At 40.6% G+C, this 18,619-nt stretch overlaps 1 protein-coding gene across 2 annotated transcripts; it reads left to right on the top strand.

The window, feature by feature from the left end:
• Nucleotides 1-21: 21 nt before the first annotated feature.
• CRKL (CRK like proto-oncogene, adaptor protein) lies at nt 22-17,753 on the top strand. Of its 2 annotated transcripts, XR_014958563.1 has the most exons (4): nt 373-834; nt 3,977-4,439; nt 4,702-4,846; nt 12,991-13,126. XR_014958563.1 is itself a non-coding variant. In XM_021549866.3 (3 exons), exons 1-3 carry the CDS (start codon nt 521-523, stop codon nt 13,123-13,125), a joined length of 912 nt encoding a protein of 303 aa, XP_021405541.1. In that variant the 5' UTR covers nt 22-520; the 3' UTR covers nt 13,126-17,753. The 2 variants fall into 2 exon arrangements, 1 of the variants encoding a protein (XP_021405541.1); XM_021549866.3 differs by lacking the exon at nt 4,702-4,846 and having other exon boundaries at nt 22-834; nt 12,991-17,753.
• The last annotated feature ends 866 nt before the right edge of the window (nt 17,754-18,619 follow it).

The raw sequence follows: 18,619 nt of genomic DNA, 5'->3' as shown, positions 1-18,619 counted from the left end.
CTCGCGCGGCCCGGCGCAGCCGCCATTTTGGAGCTGGGCTCGCGAGGGGAGGAACCCGCGGGAGGACGCGGCGCCCGGCGCTTCAGCCTCCGCGTCCCGCCCCGAGCCGGGCCGGCTCCGCTCGCCGCCTTCCCGGGCCGCCCGCCCGTGCCAGCCGCCGCTGCTCTTCGTCACCCGCCTGGCCGGGCCCGCCGCAGGCCTGAGAGAGGCGGGAAGGATGCCCTGCACACCCCGCCGCTGAGGGAGACTCGGGGGCCCTGCGCGCCGCGTCTGGCCAGCCCCACCCCAGCCGCTCCTCGGCCCTTCGCCTCCAGCGGCGCGGAGCTTCCTTCTCCCTTATCCCCCTTGCCCTGGGTTTCCTTTCTCCTGGACTAAGCACGAGCCGCTTCCCGCTCGCCCCCAGCCCGCTCCACCTCCCAGGCCTCTCTGCCCAGGCCTCCTCCGGGTCTCTTCCTCCGCCAGGGCCTCCGGGCTCCTCACCTTCCTTCCTCCCTTTCCTTCCCCTTCCCCGCCCGGAGCCATGTCCTCCGCCGCTCGTTTCGATTCGTCGGACCGCTCCAGCTGGTACGTGGGCCCGGTGTCCCGGGCGGAGGCGCAGACGCGGCTGCAGGGGCAGCGGCACGGCATGTTCCTGGTGCGGGACTCGTCCACCTGCCCGGGGGACTACGTGCTCTCGGTGTCCGAGAACTCCCGCGTCTCCCACTACATCATCAACTCCCTGCCCAACCGCCGCTTTAAGATCGGCGACCAGGAGTTCGAGCACCTGCCCGCCCTGCTGGAGTTCTATAAGATCCACTACCTGGACACCACCACGCTCATCGAGCCCGCGCCCAGGTGAGTGTCCCCCGCCACACCCACCGCCACCTTTGCTCCGGGTGGCGCCAGGAGGTGCGACCTGTGAAGGTGTCACAGCCCAGCCCAGGAGCTCCGGAGCCTGGCACTGGGTGTAGATGCTATGAATAAATACTAAGGAAACGTTCGTTGCTAACGCTGAGCCTTAACGCTCTGGATCTCCCCGACAATTAAAAGTGTTGCTCTTTCAGTGCAATCATCCACTCTCCCTGTGCTGACCTTGTGTGTAAAGGTACCATGTACATCTGCCACGGGCTGAAATGGCCTTGAAAGAGGGTGTGGTCGCACGTCACCCTTTTTGTGTTACTCTCTTCTTCTAGCATTGTCTCTCTGTTCCAAGGATGGTTGAGAAGCTGGTTCACCAGTCCTCTCCATGATTGAAGTACAGCCTCTGAGCTTAGTTTGCTGTCTACCCCTGCACCCACACCGATTACAATAGGACTGGCTTTTATGTGATTAGACTGCTTTGCCCTGTTAAGTCAGCGTTAATACATAGGGCAGCATTTCCCAAACTTTTAGAGTGGCATTTCTGCACCAAAAAAATGTAAAACACTTATTTTCTCACAGATTGCTTATGGTACTGTTCATCTATATCTGCATATACCATACACTTCACTGAGAAATGCTGTTCTAGGAGGATGGGAAAATGTGACTTGGCTATGAGCTCCTTCTTTGTCCTGGTCCCAGCATGGGACATACCTGCAACATACATCAGTAAACTGCTTATGAAGACTCCTATAACATATTCCTTACTTTTAATTAATAAAGCCTTTCTCAGTGTCTTTTGTCAAAACTTTTGGGCTTCCTGGAGAGAATGAAATTAAATTAAATAAGAGAAAAGTAGGGACATATTGAAAAAATAAATCCAAATTGGTTCGCTTCTGAATTCTGCATTTTAATATCTTATTATGTTTTGCAGATAGCAAGTTCTTAGGAGGGAAGAATAACTTTTAGGTTTATAATCACAATTGAACCTTGGCCTAGACCAGTACTTAATGACAGTCACTTGTCAAAGATTGACAATAGCTTGTCAAGTTGAAAACCCAAGTGTTCAAAAGTCACTCTGAAAAGCTGTTAAGTGATGGGCAGGATGTGACAAAGCACAACCTTCAAGAACTATTCAATCTGCTGGCAGCCTTTTGGGTAGTGATTGTGGCTAGAGAGATGGGTAGATAAAAAAAATGGTTTTCACCATTGCAGGAATGCTTAAATGGAGCTGCCCAGTGTTATGTGCATGCTTAAACATGTGGAGAGATGGGAAGAAAAAAAGTCTTATGCTGAAGCAATCTTCATGGTTATCTCTGTTCTCTTGAACCTTTCTGGATGCAAAAACTTGTTCATAATCATTTATGGCCATGACTGGCTTGGCTTTCTCAAAGCACTTGAGAACTTGGAGCTGATTGCACTTGCACACTTGGTATTTGTGGAGTTTGAGGAGTCCTGTGTGAAATGTTCTGTGAACATTTTAGTACCACCTCATTTGCAACGTTTTGGTTGCATATTGTTCTCTCAGCACACAGACAAATGGGACCTAATCTGCAGGGAATTGACTTTTTTAGCTTTTATATAGAGCTACAAATGGGATTGACTAGGTCTTTTTCCTTACAATGTCTTTGTTAAAACTCTTAGAAAAATCAGTTATGTGGTTGATGGTTTTAAATTCTGTGCAAAGGAGACTTCCTGCTGCAAGAGGGATGATGAAAGGTAGAATTTCCAGATTTTTGGTGTGTTTTTTTAAAATTTTTAGTTAATAGACTAGATTTAGAATAGGGGTGGCCAGGTATGTGCGTCAGAACTGTTATGCTAATTCTTATTTGTCTGGCATTTTCCTGGGCACAGATGCTTGTGCTTTTGAAAGCTGTTCATTCTTAATTTCATAAAGTACAGTCTGAAAGGTGGTTTCTATATAGAGCCCTACAGTACTTCTAGATCTTAGAGATGACATCTTAAACTTTTAAAACAGTCCTAAATGGACCGTTTTAAACTTTCTGTTTGTTTTATGTCTCTAGTAGTGAGCTCTGACCATCCTTGCTGATTTTTCTGAGCTCTTGCTTATGCAGAGTAATTGTTCCCTGAAGGGTTCCCTCTGTCCCCCTGCTTTGGCTGCAGCAGGGTGTCTGAAGATGGAATATCTTTATCTTCAGGGCTTCTGGCATATCTTGCAAAAATCACAGGGATTTGACTTCCATCATATTTTGCAAGTAGCAAAAGAGAATTGAAGTAGGTTAATGACATGCATCCTTGCTATCATAGCTTAGATAATAAGTATCTGCTGTGGCCTATATCCACTAAGGTTTTTTTGACAGCTGCTTTGAATAAAATGTATAACATTTATGATGAAAATAATGAAATCATTCTCATTTGATGGACAATCTTATATATTATCACAGACAACAATGTGACTGTATTTGACAAATGATGGACATAGTAATAAACAATTATGTAAATAAATATAGATAATATGGTTAATAGGTAAATAGGCAAAGGAATATTTATAGAAGGCTAGCTTTTTTTTTTCTTAGTTCCTTCTTATCAGTGGATGCAAGTATTTCATACTGTCTTTATGAAGATGTCATACCATCTTACTTTTGTTCCCTTTTTCCTCTACAGTGTTTCAAGTCTAGCATTTACTTACTGAATTCTTTAGAAGTGGATGCTGAAGATAAAAACAAAATTATCTGGATGACTTTGGAGGTGGCAAGGGACTCTTGGAGAGATTCATAGCTACATTTTTATGTAATGCCCTTCCACCTCAATCCCCCAGATAGTCTTAATTTGGTTTTCTGTATCATTACTCTCATAACTTAAATTATAGAATTAATTTGACTCTTAAGATCATCACAACAATCCAGAACATGTGGTTGAAGATTTTGCATGATTTCTCCAGTTTTCTGCATCCCATGATAGATTATTTTGGGCTTCTGGGGAGGCTACTTAGGGTGTTTAAGTCATTATTTGAGAAGTGTGAGTTACTCATGAAATGCCTCACAGTGCTACCAAGCCAATGATTTGGTTACAAACCCAAGTAATTAATCCTTCTCTAATTGATGTTCCTGCTGCAAACCTAGTACTTAGTTTGTTACTGGAAATACAAACCAAGCTGTTACTTTTACCAAATCTTCAGGTATCCAAGTCCACCAATGGGATCTGGATCTGCCCCTGCCATGTCTGCTGCAGAGGAAAACATGGAGTGTGTTCGGACTCTCTATGACTTTCCTGGCAACGATGCCGAGGATCTCCCGTTCAAAAAGGGCGAGATACTGGTAATTGTAGAGAAGCCAGAAGAACAGTGGTGGAGTGCCAGAAACAAGGAGGGTCGAATTGGGATGATTCCTGTTCCCTACGTAGAAAAGCTAGTCAGATCTTCAGTTGGGAAGCATGGAAACAGGAATTCCAACAGTTACGGTATTCCAGAACCTGCCCATGCTTATGCTCAGCCTCAAACCGCAACTCCCCTTCCCTCAGTATCCAGCACACCTGGAGCAGTGATCAATCCTCTGCCATCCACACAGAATGGACCAGTCTATGCCAAAGCTGTCCAAAAGAGAGTACCCTGTGCTTATGACAAGACTGCGCTGGCATTAGAGGTAAGTTTTTCCTTCAGTCTCAGAGTTTTCAATTGCCTTGTGAAAGAAGAAACTATGTTATGGTGAAGTTGATGTGGATGACTTCATGTGGAGTCTGTTTATTTATGTTGAGGGACCGAGAAGTTAGGTTACATTCTGAAGAAACATCCACAAGAATTGCTTCATCTATACCACTTCCTTTGAGAAAAGTGACCTAGTAAGTAACTTCAGGATCTGTATTTTCCCTCCCTTCTTGCTTGTTCAACTGTGCAAATGTTACCAGCGTAGCAGAGTGTACACATGCTGAAGAAGTGCTAGTGAGAGGATGGCTTTGCTTCTTCACCTAATCTTGAGGAAGGAAAGAGATGTTTCCTTAATCATTGTAGAGTTCCAGGCGAAGAACTGACAGTGGCATCCTCCAGAGAAAGGTAAAGATTGCTGGCTGATACACTTAGTGTTTCTGATCCTCAGCTGTGAGATGCACTTGAAGATCTTGTGCTGAGAGGTAAAATCTGGTCAAAAAATATTAGAAATATTCTAGTCCCTTTTGCTTTGGTTTTCAAAAGTGGAATTTAAGAAACCTTAACACCTAAACTGGGGGTGAGGAGTGCAGTGTAACCTCTAAAGTGCTGCAAGTTCCTATGCTTGCTGTTGCATTTTAAATTTTATTTTTATTAGAGATATCTTGTAAAACTTTAGAGTATTACTCTGTAAATAATTCATATCGTACTTCTAGTTAAACTGGAATAAATGATTGATTGGAAGAAGTTTTTCAAAGCTATCTCCAGAAGACTGTTACTTTCGCATTTAGATGATTCTGAAGGCTAATTAACCTGTAATTCAAAAATGACACACTGGAAAAAGTGAAATTTGAGCATGCTGCAATACTTCCAGGCACAAATTCAAGCAAACAAGCATAGGAAGCAGCAACATTTTAGCAAGTAAAATAATAATGGTTTTTAAAATACTTTTGAACTTTTTCCTGTTGTTTTTGCTCAGTTACTTTGCAAATTAAAGCTGTTACCTATGGCTGATACTTTTGACTGAACTTTGGAAGTTTATACTTGTGACTTGCTATTATTCAGAGTGTTCACCCTAATTGCTTTACTCCTGTATTTGTAAGACTTCTAAGGTTACTCTTGTGGGGTTAAAAGTTAAATATGAATCACTGGAATTTCTTTGTCTTGTGAAATCTAGCAGCTTGATATTTGTGAACAGTGTGAAAATTATCATAGAACAAAGTGTAAATTTACTGCCAACTGCACTGTACAGAAAATTCCTGCCAAAACTACTCATACTTCTGAAAGCAAAGCAAGGCAAGCAATTGATTTTGTGATGTTATCAATATGTCATGGAATTACTTCAGGGAACTTGCAGAACCACTTGGAAGGTTGGTCCTTACATATCAACTTTTCTGACTTGCTCTTTAAGTGACCTAGTTAGCCCCATCACTTTAGCTGCTCTAGAATACCAGTAGGATTAATTCTCTGGCCAACAAATAGGTTTGATTTGGTTTGAACCCACAAATTACTGAAGTTTTGTTTGAGAGATTCTTTTAATCCTCTAATCACTTACTGCCTCATGTTTTTGTGTCTCTCAAGACTGGCATGTTTTGCCTTCCCGTGCAGTCTGTTTTCTTTTTGCAAGTGTACCTCATCCACACTGTGGCTTCTCAAGAAGCTTCAGAAGCAGAATTCTGGGAACTGTTCTACATTTTCATTGAAATCAGTGACTGCTGCTTCTCCATATCTATCCATGCATAGGGAACTTCAGCAACTTCATTATAGCAGTTTTTTTTTTTTGTCACATAGGGTATTCTTAAAGAAAAAAATAATTCAGCTTCTTTTCATTATTTTTTTTTAGTTTGCCAATCCCCTGCAGGATCCTGATAAAATATTTAATCCCAGCCTTCTGAGGGCTCTACACATTACTAAATAAACTGAACCATTTGAAACTTCTGTTTTGTAAGACCACTGAAAGTAGTGTTAGACAAAAAACAGGTTATGGGACTGTTTTGGGGAAGAAAGTTAATGGTGTTCTTTGATAAAAATATTATTTGACAGTTCCCCCCTCAGAATAGGTGTACCCTAAGTGGCTGTTCACTTGTACAGGTAGAACATCTTGTGGGTGTAATTACATGGTTGCTGATTGTGCAACCTCTTCTCAACTGATAAAGCAATATGAAAACAAAATATCTGTTTGCTGGCTGTAGCCTTGTGTGGCCAGCACACAGACAGTACTTAAAAGGAAGAGAATAGCATCTGGAGTAAATAAAGCCATGGCACAGTAATCTGCTCGACTTCCTTTTAAGTGGAGCGGTGTCATTCTTCTTGGTTCAGCTTGAAAATGGGACAAGCTCCCTGCCTGCAAGGCCAGTGTTTCCATTGTACACAATTGTTTACAGAAGCTGACAGAATTTTTCCTTAAGAAAAGGTAAGAATTTATTGCCTATTACTGAGAAGTTTGTTTTGTAAGCAAGGTTTTTTTGGTTGTTTTTTGTTTTGTTTTGTTTGGGGGTTTTTTGTTGCTTTTTTTTTTTTTTCAATTTATTACATGAAAAATTTAACCAATTTGACCAAATGATTGTTCTTCAGAAAATGTGAAATGAGATCTAATAGATTGGATAAAGGATTAATTCAACTGATGAGTTTAAAAGTGTGACAATTGAAGAGCAACTACAATTTTACTTCTGTAGGATAGTAATAGGGCATCTATTTTTGCTGGGCTAAGTTTATTTAACATTATATAGAATCACAGAGTAGTTTGGGGTGGATAGGACCTCACAGCTCATTTCTTTTCAACCCCTGCCATGGGCAGGGACACCTTCCACTAACCCTGGTGGATCCAAGCCCCATCCAATACTTGAACACTTCCAGGGATGGGGAGTTCACAGCCTCTCTGGGTAACAATATTGGTGTTATTGAAGTTACTAATGCCTAAGTCTTGACTCGATCCTATTGTGTTATATACCCCACTTTTATTCTCTGAAATAAAAAATTAAATTATAATCTGTTTATAGGCTAAAATGCTAGTTTTAAGTATAGACAATATCTCAAAGCTTACAGCTGGTGTTACATGTAATTTTGTGCATCTCCCTGCACCAGGGAACAGTTAGTAAAGTCTACAATAAATTACATATATTTCTAAGATTTTCTTGTACTCTTGTCCACTGAATTACTTTGGCAGTTCAGATTTAAGGTTTTTAATGAACATTAAATTCTACAGATTGAAGTTTGTAGCTTCTCACTACAACTAACTTCATTACAAATATGTGTAGAATTTTATGGATACTGCATTAAAAAAACCCCAAACCACTAAACAAGCAAGCTACAAAATAAAAATAGAAACCACCAAACCCAACCCCTAACCGAAAAGCTCAACAGCTGAGGAGCCAGGTCTGTTTCTTTACTTGTGTACTTCTAGCCAAGAAGCAATTTCCTTCCTTTCTGGTGCTGTAGAGGAAGGGCTACAAAGGACAGGGTTACAGTGTCCTGTGCTTATTGGGACCAAAACTCTGCACCACAGGGTTATGCATTGCTGTTCTTCCATCCTCCTGATTACTGTGGGAAAACCAGGAGGGCCGTCCCATGTTCAAAGGACTTACACTTTAAGAAGGTGATTGATTTGACTCTTTGGCATCTTACTGTGATACAGAACAGCAAAGTCTACCTGAAAGTTTCCCAGCATTTAAAAACTTGTAGTAATTCTATAGCCATTCTATTAGAAACAGTGTGAAGCCTTGTTTCAAACTGACAGGCTCTAAGCAGGACATGAACAACAAATTCTGTAGTCACTTAAAACATGGAACAAAACAGGGTAAGGAGCCAGACAGCAGGAGACCAGCAGCAGCCATCAGATTTATACTTATTGAGCTTAAAAAAATGTTCTTAAATATATCACCAATGCTCTAATCAGTGTCATAGTAAATTTTGAAGGCCACAGTGGTTCTAGAGATCATTTCCAGACTTAATAGTGTTATGGAATCAAAGATTTATTTTTTTTTCTTTTTAAACATGAATTGTACTTTATTTTAAATTTTTTTATACTAGTGTTTTATAGACTTGTGCCTGCATTATAGTATTAAGTAGTTTACCTTTTTGTGATGTAGCAATCATACATGTATATATTTGCTAGTACAAAGTTACCCTGTCACTGAACTGTTTTGGTGAAATAAATATCCATCCACCATAATTATATAACTGGCTTACAATATTTCTCTTGAGCTTGTTACAATTAGGTTACAGTTAACTTTTTCCCTCTTCAAAGGAAAGTTGATACAAGTAGGCCAAAATGTGCTAGCAGTAGAACTTTCTTAATTAGGAAATTAGGCTGCTTCTTTCAGTAGACAACAAGCATTGTGTTTTTCTGAAGCCAAGGAAACTTAGCCTTGCTGTGTTCCACATTAAAATGCATCTAACCCACAAAGTCTGAATTTTAAGCAAAGTATTGATTCTATATTTTTGTAGTGTGAGCTGTTGATCAGGTGCTATAACTGTTGAACTGAAAGTGAACTCCCCGAATTCTGTACTGTCACGACAGTGGCTCAATCTGAAGGAGACAGACTAGCACCTGTAATGAAATGCCCCTGCTCTGACAGTTTTCCTGGCTCTTGGTGAAATGCAAAGTTCCTTTGTTCCAATCTGTTCCTAGGTGAGGCCTGCTTAATTGCATCTAGCACCTCCACATTTCTGTGTTGCCCTTGAATCTCCTTTTGTGTCTCAGGAATGGATGAAGCTTTTCCTCTGAACTCTTTCATTCTACTATTTGGGCATCAATAGTGTTCTGGCCCAGAACATCAGAACTGAAGGATAATTAAGCTGTGCTTTTAGCCTGGTGCTTTCTTGGATCTTCCAATAGAGCAGCAGCTCCTTCAGTGTCCTTTTGTCTTTTCTGCAGAGTGGCTGAACTCTGCCTCTCTCGTGTAACTCCTCACTTTGGGGACAGTGGGGTATCAGGTATTTTCTCAGTGTTGGACCTTGTCTGTTCTTCTCCAGACAGGCAGCTGGCCTGAAGAACTGCTTTGTTTTGATACTAATATTAGTGTTCTGGTAACTGGAGTGTTCTGGAGGTGAGCTGTGACACTAATTAAGATAATGACTGAGATTCAACCCCCTGTAGATTCCAGAGAGCAGTGTTTTCTATAGATTGACCCAGTGGGCTAAAATGATGATTTAGAATTTTAATGCATTTTTATCTCCTTAAACTTATATTACAGAACTTTATCAGTCATAGAACTATTAACATAAAATTGTTGGAATATCTGTAAAACTCATTGAATTGGCTGACTAAAATGGCTTGCAGGAAACCTTTTGCAGAGTATGAATCAGCTTCAAATGGAAGGGGCAGGTATGGAAGAGTCTAGAGTGAATGAAGTAACCTTTCTGACTGGCATGTTCCACAGCTTGTGTTACCCCAGGGCTTTGAATTCATGCTCTAACAAGGACATTATGAAAGATGCTATCTAGAATACATTTTGATTTTTATCATTTGGGTGTAACCAAATGGCTGCATTTCAGAAGTATTACTCACTTCAGCAGTGATACTTCATTCCAGCTATGCTGGTGTGCTTCACAACTGAATTAATTTATCTGAGAGATGCTGAGTCTAAGGAAGTGTTCTCCTCATCTGTAGATAAGGGCTATTAGCTGTCCAGAGTCATACAGGAAGTTTGTGGCAGAGATGGGAATAGAACCATGTCTCCTGACTCTGTCCTGTGCCTAATCATAAGACAATTCTTCTCCCTAGTTTAAAACATTCTCTGAAAAAGATAGTGTGTTAAATAATTTTAGTGGGAGATTGCACCTCAGCTGACCATGTTATAGATGCTTTACAAGGCATTTATGAAATAATGCTTTCACTTGGGGGAAAAATACATTTGAAAATAAGGTCTTTCAGGTAAGATCCATTAATAAGTCCAGCATGAAATCAAGGTTCTTGCACCAATTATTTCAACATGCTGTTTCATTTAGTCTTCTCAGATAAACTACATTTTTAAAATAATACAGCACAAGAGGATATTCAGCAGCTTTCATTAAGAAAAAAAACCTCTCAAAAATAGTTGAAAGTTATTGCAAATTAATTTACTATTCCAGTGGTTCTCAGCATGTGGGAGTATGTTTTGAGTAGCCTTTTTCAGCCAGCTCTCTTTAGTGGCAGATGCTGGTATGCAGCAGCTTTGCCCACCTAGCAGTATGAAGGACATTTTACATCATTAATCTACAGGGCAGTTTGTTGCCATGCAATAGGAGACATATTTTAAATACTCCTTTCACTCAGCTGAAGCAAAGATTTCCAAACATACTCACACTGTGAAGTCTTTCAGAACCAAGCTGAAGAATATCTGTTCTAGAGCATCAGAATTATTATTGGCTTGGTCTCTACAGCACATGAACAGAATTACATTGTCAGACTCAGAAAATGCAGGTCCACCTTTTTGATTCAAAAGATTATTTTTAAGATTAAAGGGTTTGAGAGTGGGTTTGGCTTATGGTGTAGTGAAAACACAACTCATTAGCTTTAAACTGTTGTGATGTCAGCTGCATCTTCCTCAGGTTGGGTCTAGAATTTGGAACTTAGATCTGTCTTCAAGGGTTATTTAAATGTAGCAAATGTAACACTGAGTATTTATAGATCTTATCAGCATTTTCCTAAAGAAACATTTACTAGGTTCCTGTTTAGGTCATCTTGTTACTATTTAAAGCTTTCTTGAGTGAGGAGTCTGACAAATTGTGCTTTTTAGCAAATGTACAGTCAGAGCATGCTGCAGCAGGCCCTGGAGACTGAAAAGCAGGCAGATTCTGTGTGTACATGCAGTGTTTAACTGCTTAATTCTGTATGCTGACTTCATGTTTGAGTTTAGGAGCAGCATATATAAAAATGTCCATTTAAGAAAGTTATATGGCCTCAGTGGACTTCAAAGGATTTTCTCCTCTCTCAAAAGCACAAGATTACAATTGTTTCAAGTGAGACAGTCTCAAATATGGGAGGCAGACAGAACGCAGCCTGCCAAAGTAGTAGAGAAAAAGTAGGGAAGCAGAGCAACACGTAAGGCTTAAATCTCTGAGAATAGTTTCAGAGTTCAATGAATTTTATTTTAAGAGACATTACACTGAGTGTCTGACTGCCAACCAGTTTATTATAGTATCTTAAATTTCACTTAAGGGTTCTTGTTTCTGTGTGATCTTCAAAAATACCTGTTACAGTAATGGGCTTAAATGGGTTTAATGGGTTAAATGGGCTTCAAATCATCTAGTGATGTGCACATTGTTTTGTAAACTCAGGGGTTTTTCTTTAACATAAAATATATAAGTCTCACCTGAAAAGTTTAAGGATGTTGCCAAGGGTCTACCTTTATCTGGTCTGAATTTCAATACTATTTAAAAAAAGTAGACAAATTGCTTTCTATACTGTGTCAATGTCTGTTTTCCTTAATAAGATTAAAGCTAGTTTCCTTTGAATTTCACAGCAGTAGTTTGATAACTGAGACTCAATTACAAAGAGCTTGGACCTAGTTTGGGAAAGGAACAAACTGTTGGGCATTGGCCATAGGCTAGTTCTACTATTTGTAAAATTAGTTTTTAGCTGCTAATGTCACTTGTCTAATATTTACTTTTATTTAATGTAGTTACCACATAGAGTCAAATAAGTAAACAGGAAAGGAGGGGGAAAGTTAGAGAGCTGCTGTTAACAGACCACGTGTTCAGCTCACCAGAAGCATCTCAGAAGAATGAGTATTTAGCTTGTCTTAAAAGCTTCTTGTCAGTTTGGGTGTTTCATTTTGTAAATTGTACTAATCCAGATTAAATACAGCAGTTGAACAGTGAGAGTATAATTTGTCATCATTTGGGCTGTTGTTTCTTGCTTGATCATAGCTTAGACTTCTCTCATTTTCCACTGCCAGATAGGAAGAAAATAGGTATGGTAGGAAAGGCTTGACATATCATTCCTGCTTCAAATGCTTTGACAGGAAGTAGATGTGAAAACCACAAATAAAGTTAGAGTCTACATCTACTACTACTAAAAAAATAAAAGTTTGAGATTGCTTTTCCCCACTTTGGAAGTGTACCATTATTTTAGAAATTACAGAAGGTTTCTTAGACTGTGATCATCAGAATTAGAGCTTCAAGTAATGGTTTCTTTGCCTTAGGAGGTCTTTCTTAGAAAAGCTACATTTCTTTTAAGTTAGCTGCTGCTAAAACCAGTCCTAGTACTGTGCTCTTTTGAAAGGATGTTGTGACTCATCACTGATGGTAGCGTTACTGATGTGAATTTATATCTAAGCTAAAGATACAGCATGAAGCTGTAAGCTCTCCTATAAAAAGAGGTGTAGTTCAGTAATCTTTATAAATATAGATGTAATTAAGAATCTCAGAGCACAGACAACATTATTATGTTTAGCAACAAAGTGCTGGTATTGTAGTTCAGTAAAATCAACTTTTCAATTGAACCTTCTGCCAAGAAGAGGGCAAGATTTCTTTCCCTATGATGGGCTTGTTTTTGTTCTTCATTTGATTTGTATCAGAGGTGAGAATCCCATGTATGATAAGGAGTTTTTTTGTTTCTAATTCTGCAGGTTGGAGATATTGTGAAGGTCACGAGGATGAATATAAACGGTCAGTGGGAAGGAGAAGTCAACGGTCGCAAAGGGCTCTTCCCTTTCACGCATGTCCAGCTATTTGACCCTCAAAACCCAGACGAGAACGAGTGACTCCCTCTGCCTGATTTACACTGCTGCTTCATTTTCCTGGCTATCATTAGCATTGTTTGAGGTGGGGTGATGACTTAATGGCACATTGCTAGCCTTGCCCATTTTCCAGCTTGCTGCAGTTGACAGTTCTTTTAATATACATTTGGAATACATACAACTGAAGTCACTGCCTGACCTTCAGAACATAGCATCATGAATTTAGTTTCATTTTTAAAACTTTTTTGGGCCTTAAGCTGGAGAAGACTGAACCAGAATATAGCAGAGAGGTATGGGAAAAAAACCTTTCCTGTTGAGACTTCCATGGACATTTTCCGGTTTGCTCAGTAGGAAGAGCCCAATCTTAGGTCAAACATGCAACTTTGTGCATTACTGTCCAACAAAAAGCAACAACAAAAATGCAATTTTAGAACTGAAGAAGATTTAGTTTTGAAATTACCTGTCCTAAGGTAGTACATTTAAAATTATGGTTTCTTTAAAAGACAATAATTGGAGCTTATGTATTCTAAGCAGTTGTATTAGACACTGCTCTTTTCTGTTAACTCTTAAGCTTGTTGTTGACCTTCCTGAAACAGTGTGTGTTTAATGCAAATAACCATTGATTGAGCTGCATTGACGCTGGGGCATTTATTTATAAGGAAACCTAAGAGGGGGTGATACTTGTAACTTGGTTTTGACATATTTAATGCATTTCTGTTGATTTTTGCAAGCACTAACTGTAGAAAGTGAGCTTTAAGGGGAAACACTTTGGCCTGGTCTACATACAACTCTTCTGCAGTGTTGAAAGTGTAGTTTTACTACACAGAAGTGCTTGTCATCAAGCTGTTACTTGGTAGACAGATCAGATTGCCATGAGGTAGGAGTGGGACAGAAGAATTTAGTAAATACTGATAAAATCCTCTTATTTAAATATTTAAAGACCATTTATAGCCATTTCTCTGCAGGCTCCCTGCTCTCCAAAGTTTCCCAGCTATACCAGCCCCAGATCATCAAAAGCTCATTTTCAAACACAGTACCTTTTTACCAGAGTGTCTGTGTTGCTCTGCTTCTCTTCCAGAGCTGTTTTCATCTTTTTTCCCTTCCTTCTTTTTCCTTTTCCTTGCTTGTATGCCAACTCCTCTGCATGCTGACATCTTTCTTTTACCCTTCCTAAGGCATTGGCTCTGTTTTATATATGGCCCAGGTCCCTCCCCTTCACAGCATCCTCTAGAAAATGGTCAATTGGAGTCAGCTGCCTGGGTTCCCCATGTGGTAATGCTGGGGCTGGAGGAGGCCACAGAGGTGTCTGTTACTAGTGTAGCTCCTTCCCTCTTTGTGTAGCTTTTTCCCTCCTGAGCTCTCCTGCTGTGATTGTTCTGCAGCAGGGAGCTCCTGGCTGCAGCTGGGTGAGCGCCACTGGGGTGCTCAGCCTGAGCCTGGGTGCAGGATCTGAAAGCGTAGGCACGGGGGAATCCTGTGCCACCTTCTTCAAATGTGTGTTGTAGGCGAACTGGAATGCTCATTTCAAAATGATGGAACACTGAATTAACAGAATACATGTCTGCAAAGATACAGCTATAAAACCTCCCTTCTCAGACAGCCTGGTTAAGGCAGATGTCCAGTGTGGAAGCTGGCAGGAAAACAGCAGCTCCCATCTTTCAGCTTCGGTAGGCTGTTGGTTGTAGCAAAATTGAGAAACTTCAAATACCTGCAGAATGTCATCAGATCTTACAAATGTCTAATGATATAAACATTGTCTTAAGTTCCAGCATGTTTTCTTGTTGATTTGTGTTGCTTGATCCTAATAAAAGCTTATTGTTGGTAGTTCATGTGGGAGTGCCATGAGATCCTCAGTTGGAAGGCACTGAAGAACTGCAGAAATGGCATTCACAAGCAGACATTCAAAATGCCAGGTTTTAAAGAAATCTCTCCATCTATTAACTGTTTTTTGTAGTATTGATCAAGTGGCTGACAGTCTGGAAGTTCTTGTAGAGCATTTTACTACCAAATTAACTGTGAAGTAGAGTAGCATTGACTGAAGTGTTTGGTGCTGTAATCCTTGACAATAGGCATTGACATTTTGTCTTGCAAAGAAAAGCTATGCAGTTCTCTTAACTAAAGAAGGTCATGTTTTTCCTGTGCCCTAACAATACCTGCACGTTTACTACACGGATTGTACTACTGAAAGTCATCTTCTGAATACAAACTGCACTAAACTCAGTCTGCTGCAGAGAAATCTTATTTCAGGCCTGACCTAGTTACAGGCAGCTCTTCAGAAGACTGACTGTAGAATTCTTCCTTTGCGTGGTAAATAAATACTGTGAGATTTGAGATCTTGAACGTAACTTTTAACCTGATTTTTTTTTTCTGAAATAAACATCTTGACTCATCCCCTCATTGAATAAGGTGTACGCTTTGAACACAAACATTGTTTTAGATTAAATTATGTTCCAATACTGCAGAATAGCAAAGTACTTTACCTTCAAAACTATGCAAAATTTGAGTGTAGTGGTATCTGATGCAAAGACAAGAATTCTTGAATTTCTGTGAACCTGATTTTAGGCCATGAATGAACAGTGTTTCTCCAAGTAGCAGCAGTGTGGTTCAGGTATGTAAAATGTGGTTTCAATGTAGCATACTGACCAGCCTAAGCTGATTGTAACCTCGCTTCAAAATGTGTCTTGGCTATTTTACTATGAGACAAGTATTTTCATATAAAGACTGCATTGGATCAGTGTGTGTTTCTCTTTGAGGGACTCTGGATTCTCAATTGCTTGTCGCTTGCTTACACATGTGCTGATGTTTTATGGAACCTCTTAAATCTGAGTGATAATCTTATCAGTGTAAATGTTCTTGGGCGTGTAAGGTAACCTTGATATGAAGCATGAGAGCCTACGAGTGATGGCTTCGATCTATGCAGCATTAAAGCTGTCCTTGCTTTGGAACTAGGAGCTGGTGTAATGACCTGGTGCCACAGTAGTCAACTGTCACAAAAGGCTTGGCTTCCACCTGCTGTGTACATGTGTATATAGACATTGAAGCCTCTGATCAGTCTGAAAGTTTAAATGAAAACTGTTTTAATCAGTGTCCATCACTGGATAAGCGCTTATTTAATTCATGATTGTTTACAAATTGGGAAAGAATAAACAAAAGGGAATATCCTGTTTGGGTTGAGGCTCTGAAGAGCCTGAGCATTATTTTTGTAAAGGGAAAAACAGCATTCTTTGTGCCATTTCATGTGCCTGTAAAGTAATTTTTTATATTGTATTAACATCCTGGGAATGAATGGGCTGCCTTTGTTTTCTAGTCCAGTTTTCAAGCATTTTCCTCAATACCTGCATTTGAAAGTGAGACCTGCCTAAAAGACTGCCTTTTGGGACCAGTGAAAGCGTTCCTGTATAGTTGTCATTTTCTGTTTATTTGTGTTAAAGTGTATTTTGGGACAAGGATACAATTATTGCAGTGGGAAAGGTGGCCTTGTAATTGAGACAGTCTTCACTGTGTAAACTTTTAAACACAATATGTAATTTAAAGACCATGATCTTCAGGCAATAATATTAAATGTAAGCTTTTAAATTTTATTTTGGGGATCATAGCTTGTTTTATTTTTTGTGCTATAAGATTAACAGTATTAAATGAATTATATTCTTAGAATTTACAGAGTGTCTTTTCTTAAGATTAGTGCCTTTTTAATTTCTTACTCCACTTAATTGATAGAACTGGTCCCAACATCAAGCCACTGTGTTTTTTCCCCAATGCCATTTGTACAGTCTAAATAAAACTTGCCTCAACTTACAGTATTATTTGTCGTCTTTAGTCTGAGAACCTTGACAATAACAGCAGCGTGTTTAAGCCCTTACTCTGTCTTTACCATGCCCTGTTCTGTGGGTGAACAGTGCATGCCAACTGAAGTTTTCCAGAATCAAAGGAAGAATTAAGCAGGAGAAAATGCTGTTGCCAGGCTGAATGTTACTCTCCTGTTCCATCCTCGTGCCTCTTCTCAGACAATACTGCTGGGCTCTGGAGGTTCACACGAAAAAGATGCAGCTCTGGTGATACAGATGGCCACTGTCTCCTCTGCCCTGACGCCCGACACGTCTGTGCTCTTCCACCACTGTATTTATTGTGCTCTTTGGCCTCGGCTTTTAAGGGTCTCTGGAAACCATAACCTTTGTTTACTGTGATGCCCTTGACTGTGTGCTTGTAAGAATGACTGGATTATGCAATGGTTTGAATTTTGCTTATTATTGGTTGAGTAACTAAGGTGTTACCTGTGCAGGCACTGGAGAGCAGCGACTGCAGCTCTGGCCCCCTGCCACAAGATGCTGGTGCAAAACGTCAGAACCATCTGTGTTTGGAAGTCAGAACCCACATCCTGGTCATCTCCTGCCTTTTCAGTCAATCCAGATCAATAGTAACTTAACTAAACTTAAAGGTTTTTTTTACTTAAATCATTAACAACGTGTTGATGCTTGAGCTGATCCTGTACAGGAAGAAAAGAAGAACATCAGCCATGCAACTGCTGCCAAGGAGAAGCCTACAAAGCTTGTTCTGGTTCCCTGGACTCTGTAGGTATGGTGACAGCCCCATGTTTGTCTTCTCTGGAGTACACATTTCCATGTGATGTTAATAAACATTCATAGCCAACTCTGCATAGTGTCTTATCATCAAGTTATGTTTTGATAAAAAAAAACGTTTGTGTTTTAAAGATGAGAATAGGTCAGATATATTCAGTGGGCTTGGTAATCCTGTTTCAGGCTAAAAGGCAAAAAGTAAAAGGTAACAGGAAGCATCAAGGTGGGTTTATTTGTCTTACCATTCAGGTTTCCACAAGTGCAAACGTGAAGTAGTTCAGTTACTTCAGTCCAACAACGGGCAGCACAAGCCTCCATTTTTCAGTGCAAGCTGGGATCAGCTGCGTTCACCAGTTTGTCACAGATTTATTCAAAAGGTTTTATTTCTAAACCAGTATGATGTCAAACACCCTTTTAGACATACCCAGACTCCAGAGGTGTCTGTTGGAGTTTACACCAGTAGGAAATACACCTAAATAAACCAAATAAACTGCAGCCACAGCAGAACACAGTTCCACTTCTCAGCTTGGAGTAATCGTACTGATTTTTGTCCCCCATCCTCTGCCTTGTTTGTTTAGAGGACAGGTCAGCTGCTCCTGTAGCAGCTGCTGGACCACCAGTCACAGCTCAGCAGGGAAAGGTAAGGCAGTTCCGATTTCAGGGACTCTCCATCCCCGAGCTGCAAACTGGCGGTCGCTGTGCGAACAGCTGAGCCCCGCTGCAGCAGGGCCGCGTGTCCGGGGGGACAGGCCGGCAGCAGGGAAAGAAACCAGCCCAGCTGTCCAGAGTGAGCCTCCTGCTCTGAAATGCAAGCCCTGAGAGCATGAGAGCCACAGCGGCACCAATTGTGACTCATTGACACCGAGTGTTGCCCACCCTGAGTCAGGCTGTCCACTCTGCTCCAGCTGCCCGCCCGGGAACCCAGCGCCCACCACCGTGACTCA

This window comes from Lonchura striata, chromosome 15 (genome assembly GCF_050655825.1).
Source record: "Lonchura striata isolate lonStrDom1 chromosome 15, ASM5065582v1, whole genome shotgun sequence".
Taxonomy (NCBI): domain Eukaryota; kingdom Metazoa; phylum Chordata; class Aves; order Passeriformes; family Estrildidae; genus Lonchura; species Lonchura striata.
This window is presented reverse-complemented; position numbering and strand designations above follow the sequence as displayed.

Bases quoted from the DNA above. Each gene is read 5' to 3' on its own strand.
- CRKL (XM_021549866.3), top strand. From the start codon at position 521: ATGTCCTCCGCCGCTCGTTTCGATTCGTCGGACCGCTCCAGCTGGTAC. The intron at 835-3,976 runs GTGAGTGTCCCC...CCAAATCTTCAG, and splicing joins CTCATCGAGCCCGCGCCCAG to GTATCCAAGTCCACCAATGG. The intron at 4,440-12,990 runs GTAAGTTTTTCC...CTAATTCTGCAG, and splicing joins AGACTGCGCTGGCATTAGAG to GTTGGAGATATTGTGAAGGT.